We start from the raw sequence: 14,300 nt of genomic DNA, 5'->3' as shown, positions 1-14,300 counted from the left end.
TGTGGACATGACTCCACAAAGGAGTCATGTCAATGGTATTTGGTTATTAGGCTATCTGCCAATCATGGAGAAAGATGAGAAGCATGAAACTGTTGATGGAGAGTATAAAAAAGTGAGACCTCCAGTGAATCCAATAAAGATTGGAAGTTAAAGAAATAGAACATTTCATTAAGTTTAGCTATAAGAATCAGAATAAAGAATGAAAGTAGTGACTGCAAAGGAAGGGAAGTCTAAGGACAGAGGTTGAGAGAATTGTGCAGGCACACAGGATGCAGGGAAGGAGCATACAGAAAAGGCAATGTAGAGACAGAGGATAGAATGGGAAATGCTGGTGAGGCTGTGGGAAACAACAAGGGGTGGGATTAAATACACAGATGGAAGGATTATAATTACAATAAGGGAGTTACCTTTCATCATGTAAGGTCAGAAGAAAGTAGGTGAAGATGTGGATGATGTAAGAAGGAATTTGATTACACAATGCATGTTTAATGGCCTCGGCTTTTCTTTGTAAAGAAAGCTATGAGGAAACAAGCTGACAATTTGTAAAGGTAGGGAGAGAAGACAAGCTTGAACATTAGGGGTTAAAGATTTAATTTCTCTTTCAAACATAAGTAGGATTCTTCTGAAGGACACATTTATTCAGTCTACACTGGAACAAAATTCTAATGGAGCCAATTTTACAAGTGTAATTTTCCCCATTTGGTGCACATACCAGGGGTTTTTAAAAAATAGCTAATTTCCCAATAGCTGGCTAGTTAAGGTTAATAAACATACACCAATCTTAAGATATGGTCAACATTCTACAGATGTTATGGACAAAATTTGAAAAAAGAGACACAAACAGTAATTTCTTAAGAAAAAGTATGTACAGGTTACTATGAGAGCAAACAGTTGCAACATTTAGCCCTGGAGCAAGTGGGTCTTGAAAAATGATCACGAGTGAGTCAGGTGACGAAAGGGAGGACAGCATATCAGAGTACACAGGCTGGGAGTGGAGGCACAAAGTAGTGGAGCATGAGACATGATATATGAGAGCAACTACAAGCTAAGTGACAATGCTTGCTGCCACATTTAACTAGCTTTGAAAATTTATCAGTATGGTAGACTAAAAATGCGGCTGAATTTCCTTCCCTGATATAGAATTAAAACTAGTAAGAGGAGCCTGACCAGGTGGTGGCGCAGTGGCTAGAGTGTCGGACTGGGATGCCGAGGACCTAGGTTCGAGACCCCAAGGTCTCCAGCTGGAGAGTGGGCTCATCTGGTTTGAGCAAGGCTCATCAGCTTCAGCCCAAGGTCGCTGGCTTGAGCAAGGAGTTACTCAGTCTTCTGTAGCCCCGTGGTCAAGGCACATATGAGAAATCAATTAATGAACAACTAAGAAACCACAACAAAGAATTGATGTTTCTCATCTCTCTCCCTTCCTATCTGTCTGTCCCTATCTGTCCCTCTCTCTGACTCTGTCTCTGCCACACACAAAAACCCCCAAAACAAACAAACAAAAAAACTAGTAAGAGGACTTTCCTCTTCTCTCACAGTCTAAATGTACCACTAGGATTTCTTGCATCTAATTGGTTGTTGTGTTGCTGTATTACTCTCACAGGTCAGGACATAGCTCTCACAATTCCTCCTTCAGGCAAATTTCTAAACCCATTGCTTCTTTAAGAGTACACAGTCAAACAGCTCTGCTACATCTGCATTGGGAAAAGTTGGGAAGAACACACTGCACTATCAACAGTGATTCCATGGAGGCAGAAGTTGGGAGGAAGGAGGAAAAGGTGAGAATGAATGAAGGAGAATGTGGACTTCTACTTCTTACTTTAACAAATTTAAAGGAAGAGTGGAATTATGAATACAATTTTCTTGTCAATGTTTCTAAATATTTTTCCAATAAAACACTAAAAAATGATTTATAATAAACAAATAATGACTAATCCTTAGACACAACCACCACCAAGATTTATCAATTGCTTTATATTCATCAATTCATTTAATGATTGTATCAATGTTATACAGTTGGTACAATGAACACACTGTGGCTTTCACAAATATAAAAAACTGGCTTCATCAGGTTAAGTAACTTGCTCAAGGTCACAGAGCTACTAAGTGGTCTTGAGAGTTGAAACAAGGCAGGTAGCTTCAGAGCCCACCTCTCAAGAAGTAGACTTATTACCAGCTATAGTCACTTACTGAAGACCACCAAGTTAAAAAAAAAAACTGGTTTAATTATGAATTACAAAGTGAATTTCAAGACCATTGATTTGGAAAATGTCACTCATAAGGTTAATTAACTTAGAAGACCACAGATACTTACCGTAGTCTCATTTCAGAAATCCTGAAATTTTATGAATTTATGAGATAATCCTAAACTGTTCATTTTAGCTAATATTATTAAACTCTTAATATCAACACAGTGATTTTCAAAGATCAGAAAACAATGTAAGTTCCTGGAGGGCTGGCATTAGTTATGTTTTATTTAAACCTCGAAATCTCTCAGCACCTACAGCACAGTGGGCAAATTTGTTGATGATTAATATTTTTATTTTCAACATATTTCTATTATCCTTGAAACAAACTTAAAACCTTACAAAGAGCTGCTATTTTAAAGGCAATATTAAGAAAGTCAGGTATTCTATCATAGTTCATTGTAACTTAATTGGAGTATAATAGAGTTTAAGTGTTTGATTTTTATACTAGTGTTTGTTATTTCCCAATGGTACTTTCCCTAAGAAAATTAAGCACCTTGTGAAAGACTACATATTACCAATAAGAACCAAATTATCTGCACAGAAATGCTAATATGCCTCTTCCAAAAGCCTGCAAAATTTAATGACCTCATATGTTCACCTTAATTTTGCTCAGGAATAATTTGTTTTATAAAGTGATGTCTTTGCATTTCTCAAGAATTTGTTAGTGTATTTGAATCAACAAGGCATGGTCTCATAGCCTACCTTAGTTTCTTTATAAACTTATTTAATATTTTCCAAGAATACTTTTGGGGAGAAAGGCAAGCCTTATTTCTTCTACAATATCAAACAAAAGCAAATTACATAGAATATAGATAAAAAGACTCAGTTACCCGATTTTATGATGGTATCTTGAAATAGACCTAAACAACTGAATAGAATTTTGCATCTCATCACTTAAGTTTATGACCAAATCATCTAAAATCTCATCACTTAAGTTTATGCCCAAATCATCTAAAATAGATGTGGACTACGTCTAAAAAAAGCTGAGAAAAAAAATTACACCAGGACTCCCATTAAGCAATTTCCAGATTTATAAAATCATACAGTGTTCCAAAGATTCCTCCAATATCAGTGAAATAACCTGATAATGTGACAAACATTAGCTAGCAAGTAGTATTAACTTCCAGTAATCATTATACTGGCTAAGCTTTTTTTAGTCATTAGGAAAGACAAGGCACAGTGCCTACTATTTTATCAGGTTGTACTCATAATGCCGGGAACTGTCGTTTACCTAGCTTATGTATTATAATTTGCCCAAGGCTACACAGCTACTAAGTGAGAGAATTAGGATGAGAATTTTTTAGAACAATCTAGAAAAACAAACACACACACATTATAATTAACTCTAAATTACCATTAAGCAATCAGTATTTATATATAGTAATGTACTTGAAACACATATAAGAAGCATTCTTTCAATTTGCTAAAGTTGGCATTAGCTGGGTAATCTTAAAATTGAGCGAAATCCAGATTTTGTTCATCGTATAATCATTGCAAAATACTACTTCCTACAGCGATTCTTTGAGGGTGAGACTGTATCACATTTCACCTCTTTATCGCTGGAATATGATAAGGCCTTCAATGTCATCACATGATTCACAGCACTGTTGAACAAAACGCTCTATGACTTTAAAATGAAAACCATGAGCTCTTACTGTTACTTTCATTTTTCTATATAATCTGTTCATTCTTCTGGTAAGATTGGACATGAACATAGTTCTGTTTATTATAAAACTAGACTTGAACCTAGATATCTTGACTCTGACGGTAACTAGAATAGAATAGAATCTCTAGTCTGGGAAATTTAGAATTACTATCTTATGGATTTAGAATCTATATAAGAGCGCTAATGTCAACCTAAGAAGTGTATGTACCAAATGCTGTGGGATCTCAGAAGATAGAGGGACAGCATCAGTCCAAGGGAGCCTTTGGGTTCAAGGCTGTTTTTCTGCTTTTTACCTTTTCTCCCTTGGGGATTTAAGTCAAAACTCCTAACTTCAAAATCATCTCAAAAGGGACTGATGACTTTGAAGTTTCTCTCTGTAGCCTTTATCTCCTTCAGAGCTTCTGTAGTGTTCTTACTCGCCCACTGGCCATTTCCCCTCGGATGCTTGTCTTGCTATCACTTCTAATTCATTCTACCTGAGCTGAATTTAATGTTCCCTATTTCTACTGGTGGTACTTTTATCTTTGAAAAATCAAAAATCACAAAAGTTCACCAGATTCCGTTGGGTTCTTCCCAGTAGTCCCTTCTCTGACCACCTCCCTGTATGTTGCATGTACTCCCAGAAATGTCCTGGATTGATTAATAGAGACAGATCTATGAGCAGAGGCTATTCCCATGACTCAGGAGACCACTATTCCTAAAGCACCACCTTTACCACATTACTTCTCTGCTCAGAAGGTGGATTCTCTACCACTAAAGGAAAATATCTTATGATGGTTAATTTTATGCATCAATGTCCCTGGGCCATGGGGTGTTCAGCTATCCGGTTAAACATGATTTCTGCATGTGTCTGTCAGTGTTCCTGGAAGGAACTGCATTTGCCTGGTGAGCTCAGTAAAGCAGATGGCCGTACCCGCTATGGGTGAGCACCATCCAGTCTCCTGAAAACCTGAACAGAACAAACAGGTAGAGGAAGACTGGATTTACTCTTTGCCTGACTGACTGCTGAGTTGGGACACTGGACTTCGGACCTGGGCAAGCAGGCTCTCAGGATTTCCACCCAGCCACACTGCCAGCCTTCCTGGGACTCCAGCTTGCAGATGGTAGGACTTCTCAGCCCCCGTAATCACGAGAGCCAACTCCTCATAATAAATCTCATTCCTAGTGGTCCTGTTTCTCTGGAGAACCCTGCCTAATACAGTGTCCAAACCTCACCTTGTGGTGAAGTCCCTCCACAGTAGGCCTAGTATTCCCTCTTTAACTTGTATTGCTCGTTATTGCTCCTTTTCTGGATTACTCTCCTCGGGCCAAGTTAAAATTTCACTACTGCCAAAATACTCCAGAAACCTTCCCAGCCTTGAAATGTGAAAAAGTGACACCAAAAGCTTGTTTGTAAAGCAGTTAACATATTTGATACAGAAATCTGTTCACGAAGTTGTTCAAATGATGACTTCTTAAACAAAGAGATTAAATTCTCATGAAAGGGAACTCCAGAAAATTAACATTATAAACTTTGTAATGCATTTGCATAAAAGCCTCTCAGCTAAGGACTTAAATGTATTCTTCCTCTTCGCTCTAGTAACTCCACTTTTAATTATAATGGTAAAATATAATCATAGATCTTCAAAACTTTTGTATAATACTCACTGAAGGATAATTCTCAAAATTATGCAGCTACGGAAAATAATTTCAATAAATTAAAGTCATGTGAGAGATAATGCAGCTAGTAATATACTGTCTTGAAGGATAAAGATGTGAGAAATGTTTACAGCATTATATTAGGCAAAAAGAATGAGAAAACAATAATGTATGATTATCTCAATTTGGTAAAACAGACACACAGCCTGCACAGGACTTGAAAGAATATATCACAATGTCATAATCACTTGTTTCTGGACACCAGCATTGTAGGTCGAATATAATTTGTAGATGTAGTCATATAACATATAGCAAAGTTCAAAACTCATCTTAATGGTCTTTATTCTTGGCTACAAAGGCCTTCTATTTCATAAATACTGGAAATACAAGTCTCCAACACAGCAAATATTCTTCTGAAAAGACCTGCTCTTGTGAACACCCTCTGTTGTTGCCTCAGTGCGAAGGTTTTACTGGCCTCTACTTTTGTGCCCCCCAAAGAACATTCTTCTTCATTTTTCAGAATCCCTTTTCTCCACAGGTAGTTCCTGTCATCTTTTTCTCATACTCTACCTTGTTTTTCTTAGCCATCCATATTTTTGTACCCCATCCTCTTCTAATTCCAAACTGTCACACCTAGGATTAAAAACAATCTGCTAGCGGCCTGACCTGTGGTGGCGCAGTGGATAAAGCGTTGACATGGAAATGCTGAGGTCGACGGTTCGAAACCCTGGACTTGCCTGGTCAAGGCCCATATGGGAGTTGATGCTTCCAGCTCCTCCCCCACTTCTCTCTCTCTCTGTCTCTCCTCTCTCTGTCTCTCCCTCTCCTCTCTAAAATGAATAAATAAATAAATAAATAACCAATCTGCTAGCTTTCCTTCTTATATTTTGAAGTTCAATTCTTTCAGTCTCCCTTATTATTGATAGTTACAGAAGCTTTTGACTCCTGGGTTGACAATGTTTCATATACTTTTGTTTTTGCTATGACACATGAATTAAATTCACTGGAGGTCTTTAGTAAATACCAGTTGAAAATACCACCACCACCAGCAGCAGCACCACAAAAAAGGTCCTGGTCACACCTAAGGGGGATAAAAGGTAACATGCTACATGTTTCTAAATGATACATGAGTCTTCCCCAGGACAGCCCCTGTTACACTTACCTACTGTAAACTTTAGTTATTAAGTTATTGATCTGTTTGTCGATTTTGTATTTTCGGTAATCTTCCAAGCCATCTTTAATTGCGATAATCGTGAGGACCACCACTAGAGGCAGCATTGTAATTTCCTTTTGGAAGGCTTCTACCAGAGGCACCCAGTTCAGGACGACTAGAAACAGGAAATATAAATTGGCAGCTCTGCAAAACACACACACCAGCCAGTGTTAACAAATCACATAAACAGTGAGGCAAAGGAAGCAAAAATACCCCCCGGTGTTTTACTGCAAGTTTCTACAAGTTGTTTTAGATCCTACCATCCTACTTGGCCGCATTTTATTACACTCATCTCATCCACTCCGTCTTTCCACTGTATCTACATCTCGCTTCCCTTGCTAAATGACAAAGCCCATAGGGAAGGAGCATTTTCCTTGAGCGCCTAAGTTCACAGGAGAGATTCAATGAATGTATATTAAATTACATATTGTTGTCGTTTCACTTAAGAATATCTTACATTTGCATTTGCTTCAGAGTTCTATTTCTCCATATTATTAAGAAAAATTTAAAAATTATAAGTGTGGCATGGTTTAATGGAAAGGACACAAAAGCCAAGAGTGAGAAGACTCAAGGCTCTAGCCCCTGCTCTGCTACCCTGTTCCACTGGCATGACCCTGGCTAAACCACAGGGTCACACCTAGTTTCCTAATGCATGATATGAGGATAACAATATCCTCCCTGGTCACGAGTGAGCACCTTACCAATTGTAAAGTGCTACGTGAACGTGAGTGGTTGTCATTGCCCAACCTACCCTACCAGAATCGTCAAAGATCATGTCGCAAGTCTTAGCCTTCAGCAACATACAACGTCACGAAAATGAAAAACCTTACTTATCATCCAGAATGACAAAAAGACAATCTAAGATATTTCTCAGAAACTAAGAGTACCTGTGAAATTGTTCAAATAAGTTTCTTGGCACAAAGTTCAGAAGCGTGTACTTGGTTGTTCGTATTCGGTTATTCACGTAGGTCCCAGAGAACTTTTCATACTCTTCCTTGAAGGGCTGGAGGTGGGGAACAACGACCCGGTGCTTTCCTGCCAGCCTGGGAGACGGAGAGGACTTGCCCCCGCAGGCCAGCAGCGAGGAATAGTTGTAGCGCCTCTCAACATCTTCCCGGCTGGCACCGCCCACCAGCCGCTGCCAGTGGTACCTTGCCCATTCAAGAGGCTCAGTCATGTCCAAAATGCACTAAGATCCAGGCTGTGCAGGTGACCTGGCAGAACAAACACAAACCCAATAAAATGGCTCTCATAAACTTTTGAAAAGTCTTAAACAACAGTAAAGATAGTAAAATTAAAAAATTTTTTCTATACCAAATAAATATATGACCCAATGGTTCAACACACAAATGGAAATGAAAAACTGGTATTTGGAACTTCGTTTTAACCAAAAGTTTTTATTAAATAAGGGATACTCCTTTTACCTCAGGGGCTGATGTTCTGATCAACTAAGGAACAAGAGACAGCATCTGAAATGTCGTTCCATAACTTGCAGCAAATAATTTGGGCCAGATACAATTTATCTGCGCTCAGTGTTCTCCTCTTTAGAATGGGAATGCCACACATGTCAGAAATTGTGAGGATTAAATAAATACCATGTAAGTCACCCAGCACAGAGCCTGATACAGTCATTAAAACCCTTTCTATGAAGATCACGAAGACGGCCACAAATTCTTTCCTTCCCTGTGTGCACACCCTTTCACCCGTCAAGGGGGGAGTCTCTCTACCCACGGACTCTGCACTTGCTTTGGCTAATGAAACACTAGTCAACAAGACATGAGCAGAGACTTGAAATGTGCTTGCTCGTGGGACTCCCCCTGCTCTTGGGAACCCTGTGGCCACTACCTCGTGCCTGAGCCCAGGCTAGTCTATGAGAGGACACATACACACGACCCACTCACCACCTCGGCTCCTGTTGCTACGCTCCCGAGGCCACTGACTCGAGCTGACCTCTATGTGGCAGTGTGCCCAGATGACACAATTTAGAACAGAGATGAACTGTCTCAACAGAGCCCAGTCCAAACTGCCAACCCATCACACTGCGAGTCAATAAAAGTTACAGCACCACATTTTGGGGTGCTTTGTTATAAAGTACAATCTAACTCTTAGATAATCTCTCCCTGATTTCCAAGTTTTCCTTATTTTCCAAGAAATTCAGCCATGCCAGGAATGTAAGCTCATTAATTAGATGGGGGAAAGCTAACATTTATTTAATAGTACACTATATTCTAAGCACTTTGCAAAGCACTTTATATGCATTATCTTACTAAATACTAACATCCATCTGATAACACAGCTATTATTTCTATTTTACAAAAGAGGAAACAGGCCTCCAGAGAAGTAAAGCAACCTGCTGAAATTCATATGGTTAGTAAGCAAGTAACGCTGATTCAAACCAAATCTAACTTAACAACTTGTACTTTTAACTCTTCATGTGCCTCATTTATCTTCACATCCAGAGTAGCCGTCTAGCTACAACACTATATAGTTTCTATTATTAGTAGTCGAGGCCCAGTGAAAGTTCATCCAGAGGCCCAGTGAAAGTTCATCCAGTAGCTAACAAGCATGTCAGCAAGTGTGTGGAGGGCAGGGTCTAGAGGCTGTGGGTTCTATCCTTGTTTTATCACTGCTGTTGCATGTACTGATCATCTCCAATTGGTGCTCACCGCTGGAAATACCATTTAGTAAATCTGTGGTGTGTCCTGATAATCTGAACTGTTAGCAGAACTCCCCAGACGAATGTGACTCAGGTGGCCCACATTTTCATCTGGAGAAAATTTAGGTTATGTGTTATAAACTACTCTATGCTAGAAATACAGAGATGATTAAGACCTATATTCCCTTTTCCAGGAGCTCAGGGTCTTGGCTAGGTCATTGGCATGTAAATATTTATATATTAATGCAACCCCAGGTGCAAGATTGTATACAAAGCACTGAAGTACAATAGTTTGGGCAAATTATTTAAAGTGTGCTTCCTTCCTAAGTTTCATTGTAAGTTTATAAAATGTCTACTGATTCTTTTAAGTTTTATATTAAGCAAAAAATAATAGTTTCCCTGTAAGGACAGGAAAGTTGTATCCAGATTTCATGGATCTGAAATCATAAATCATTACCTGGCAGCATTAGAAGATTTAGCCTAATTATTCTGGCACTGTTAGTGAATCAATGTTTCTACTAATCCATTCTTGCTAACACACTTGTTTACTCTACACTGGCTTTAAGCAATCCAAGAGATTAGTCAGATAGCATCACTGCATCACCACATTCACAGGAAATAAATTGAGTCACAAATAACAATTTTGTAAAAGTCCTTCAGATCTTTAAAAATTATATAGAGGAATATAATAAAAAAAATAAGAGCAAAAAGTTACTTTTAAATGGAAAAATGTTATAGCATCCAAATGTATTTGGATATTGGTCCCGCAAGCCTCTATAGCCTCTATTATTAGTGAGAGAAAATATCTGTAAAGTTAGTCTTACCAGTTTTAATTTTTTTTTTTTATTTATTCATTTTAGAGAGGAGAGAGAGGGAGAGAGAGAGAGAGAGGAGAGATAGACAGGGGGGAGGAGCTGGAAGCATCAACTCCCATATGTGCCTTGACCAGGCAAGCCCAGGGTTTCGAACCAGCGACCTCAGCATTTCCAGGTCGACGCTTTATCCACTGCGCCACCACAGGTCAGGCCTTACCAGTTTTATAGTAACAATAAAAACAAGAAAAAAAAAGTTCTATCCCTAAGTCTGTCCTTTACAGTTTGCTCTCTAAGATATTTGTTCCAAGAGCTAAATCATTAGACATTAACTGGTCAAAATAATTCTTAGTATCTTATCAACATAATTTTTAAAAAGTCTTCCTCTGAAGTGATCTGAAAAGCCTGGTTTTTCACTTTAGTTTAAATTAGTGTCTTAACACAGATTATTGGACATGTGGCCCTACCCAAAACACCCTTAGAAACATTTGGTCCAGGTCACATGGTTTTGTTTTTTGGTTTTTTGTTGTTTTTTTACAGAGTCAGAGAGAGGGATAGATAGGGACAGACAGACAGGAATGGAGAGAGATGAGAAGCATCAATCATTAGTTTTTCGTTGCGACACCTTAGTTGTTCATTGATTGCTTTCTCATATGTGCCTTGACCGCGGGCCTTCAGTAGACTGAGTAACCCCTTGCTCAAGCCAGCGATCTTGGGTCCAAGCTGGTGAGCTTTTTCTGCTCAGACCAGATGAGCCTTTGCTCAAGCTGGCGATCTCGGGGTCTCGAACCTGGGTCCTCCACATCCCAGTCCGACGCTCTATCCACTGCGCCACTGCCTGGTCAGGCAGATCCATGGTCTTTTATATTTGGTCCAGTCAAAATGTCCACACTCAGAAAGCATCCTTGGGTTCAAATAGCTCATAACATTTATTTTAACTTTGGTTTATAGGATTAATACATAAAAATACTTGCAAGGATCAAAGACCTTTTGGTATGAACCAAATGTGTCAGTGGATGTTTTGGACAAGACCTGTAACTAATGATGACAGCTTGAGTTATGAAAGTAATTCATAACATATCCATAAATCTCCCTTAGCACTACCGTGTGCTTTATCAGTGAATCAATAGGTGATGTAAAATACTTCATGTAAATACTAAGTGTTTTTAATGCATTGTACCTCATGCACATTAGGTGACCATATGACAAACCTCAAAATTTTTTAGAAGGTTAAAATCAGTACAGTTTTATATAATTTCTAGAAACTTTAAAAAATAAGTTTCACTTGTAATTACAGCAGGTCCTCCAATAACATTTAGTTCAATACCATTTTGTTATAACATTGATGAGATGCCATAGAAACTCTTGTTTATGTCAATAAGCTTATGGTGAATTGGTTTTGTTACACATCCTTTTGTTTAAAGTCACAGAACTATCTTCCACATTAAATGAAGACTTTCTGTAAATTCTTAGTAAAGACTGGAGTGTATCCCTCTAGTGTCCACAATCTCATGCCACAAAAATCTAGAGTCTACTCAGATTTTTAAATTTCAGAATACAATTTATTGAGAACGCAAACTTAGAAACAATTAAACAAATATGAGACATGGGGGAGGTTAACTTCTCGTAATTTGTGGTATATTTAACTAATAACCTCATGGTAGCAAAAAAAATACTCTTTACTAGCTTACAAAAAAAAAATCAGCTTTCAATCCATATACATACTCAACATTATTTTTTCCACATTCACTCAGTTCCGAAGAGGCAAATCTACGACTGGAAGACGTAATATTGCCATAGTTTTCCTAGTTCTGCCTTCCTGGGCACCTTTTCAAAATCCTTAAATTTACAGTAGGTGCTCCATTTCCTCACACATTGCCCCCCTTGGCACCCCCCCCTCAGAACCCCCCTGAGACACTGAGTCTCCGTCCTCCTCTCCAATGCTGGGTGGCATGACGTCTTGTAATGACTCTCCCTCCCTTCAGCTCTGCCTCTTTTTTCCAAATAAATCATGATTGGATTCAGGGACTGACCGACACAAGAGAGAAAAGTTGTTAGTGTTTTCAAGGAACAGAAGATAAAAGACCAGGAGTGGAGGTAATTAATGTGAAAAAAATCTTTTCAAATTTCCAGCTTAGAATTGAAACCATTTTATATTGAGCAGGCATGACCGAGGATGTCCTCATTCACTCTAGCTCAGTGCTTTCAAAATTTGGTAACTGCCAGGCCAGTGGGAAATACATTCTGTGATAGTCTATGGTGAAAACCTGGAACACAGACATATATACATAGTTGAAAAAAGAAAGGCTACAAAACAGTTTTTACTTTTATTACTTGCAATGCATACATTTTCTTATCTACTGTAATTCTCAGTCTCTCTCTCTCATTTTAATATGGGTCAAGATGTACTGAACTGGTTTCAAGATCCACTAATACGTTGGTATTCATACTTCTGAAAGACACTCATTGCATGTGGCTCCATAATAAATTGAAAGGAAACATTCGCTCTCAATTCCATTTACGGTGGAAAGACTTGGACAAAAAAGCTCAGGGTAAGGCCACTACCCAGCACAGCCAGTTAAAAATATAGTAGTACTTATTAACCCTTTGAGAAGTACAAACATTCATGTACATCCTCACTCAAAAGGTTAACAAAAACCTCACTATTCAAAGGGTTAAAGAAGGTTCTATTATTAACCGTATTTCACATAAATGTTCAGGAAATTTTTTTTTAAGAGATGAAAGGAAAGCATATCAGAGTAAATCATACCTCATCAAGAATCATAATAATTTAAATCTTATACTTTAGAGATTATTTCATCTAAAGGCCACAAACTAGTGGCCCTTTAGCAAAATTCTATCTAATGTTTTATTCTGCATCACGGTATTACCAAAAACATTGCTTTATTTTCTTTTAACACAGAACATTTGAAAATGGACCAAAATTAAACATAAAATATTAAAAATTATTTTTTAAAAGAACAATGAGAACAACAAAATGCAACAGAATATTGGGTAATTTTTCACATGGTAACAAATGTCAGAAGCTTTTTCACTATAACCCCTGACCCTGATACTACATTTTTTAGTTTACCTATTTTCATTGAGTTAAATGAGCACTCTGTTTACCATTCTAAAAAATCAAATTCTTCCTGCTCTGTACACCAAGAGTTAAATATCAGTTGCATTACTCGTTAGTTATGTGACCTATGTAATTAACCTCTGGGTCTCAGTTGGCAAATCAATAAAATAAGATACCATTAAAAGTCATTGGCACACTGTAGATAAACAATGTTCATTCTAATTCCCACTTCCCTCTTTGGCTATTTCTCAGGTCATAAATAAGTCAAAATTGGAAACCCAGTAAATTGGTCTGACGTCCAAAGTTTAAATAGATTGCTTTCAAATTAAATAAAGTTGTCCAAGTCTAAGAAAATACTCAGGTCATTGTATCTGGTAATACCTGAGAAGTAACCAGCAAAAAACCCAAACAATTGCAAAAGACAGGCATGACATAAAATGACTTTCGTACCACCTGGTCTCATCCTCAATCATTTTATTAAAATTCATTCCAATTATGTTCATGAACAAACGGTACTTCACTTAGCCTGGTTCTTCCCAAGCTTCCTTGACAAGAATGCCCTGGGGCCCCTATTAATAGCAGTCTTCTATGCCTCTCTCCTAGAGATTCTGATTCAGGAGCTAGATTGGAGCCCATGAACATGGATTTAATTAGCACCCAGATGACATGTCAGGGACATTGCAAAGCACAGCCTATACCATACACCTTTGGAAATGCTGCCCTCTCTTTCTGAAGGTGGTCAACCACATCACCCACCAGGTCCTATTCATCCTCTAGACCAGCGGTTCTCAACCTGTGGGTCGCGACCCCGATGGTTTTGGTTGTTCGGGGTCGCGACCCACAGGTTGAGAACCGCTGCTCTAGACCGTTTTGGCTTGACCTTGAAGTCAGAGAGATGGAGAAGGATTCACACAGGAGACACAGTAAGGTATTCCCTGTTTTGCCCCCCATTACAAGCCCGAGCATGGCTCAGTCACTGCACTTGCG

General features: G+C 38.4%; 1 protein-coding gene across 1 annotated transcript in view; it reads right to left on the bottom strand.

The window, feature by feature from the left end:
* Positions 1-14,300, bottom strand: part of ATP10D (ATPase phospholipid transporting 10D (putative)) — a 95,441-nt gene that overhangs the window by 54,096 nt on the left and 27,045 nt on the right. Inside the window, exons 2-3 of the mRNA XM_066384752.1 lie at positions 7,651-7,977; positions 6,713-6,907 (exon numbers count right to left, since the gene is read on the bottom strand). Of these exons, the coding sequence (XP_066240849.1) occupies positions 6,713-6,907; positions 7,651-7,940 (485 nt within the window). The 5' untranslated portion in view covers positions 7,941-7,977. The remainder of the gene's footprint in view (positions 1-6,712; positions 6,908-7,650; positions 7,978-14,300) is intronic.

Source organism: Saccopteryx leptura, chromosome 5 (assembly GCF_036850995.1).
Source record: "Saccopteryx leptura isolate mSacLep1 chromosome 5, mSacLep1_pri_phased_curated, whole genome shotgun sequence".
Classification (NCBI taxonomy): domain Eukaryota; kingdom Metazoa; phylum Chordata; class Mammalia; order Chiroptera; family Emballonuridae; genus Saccopteryx; species Saccopteryx leptura.
This window is presented reverse-complemented; position numbering and strand designations above follow the sequence as displayed.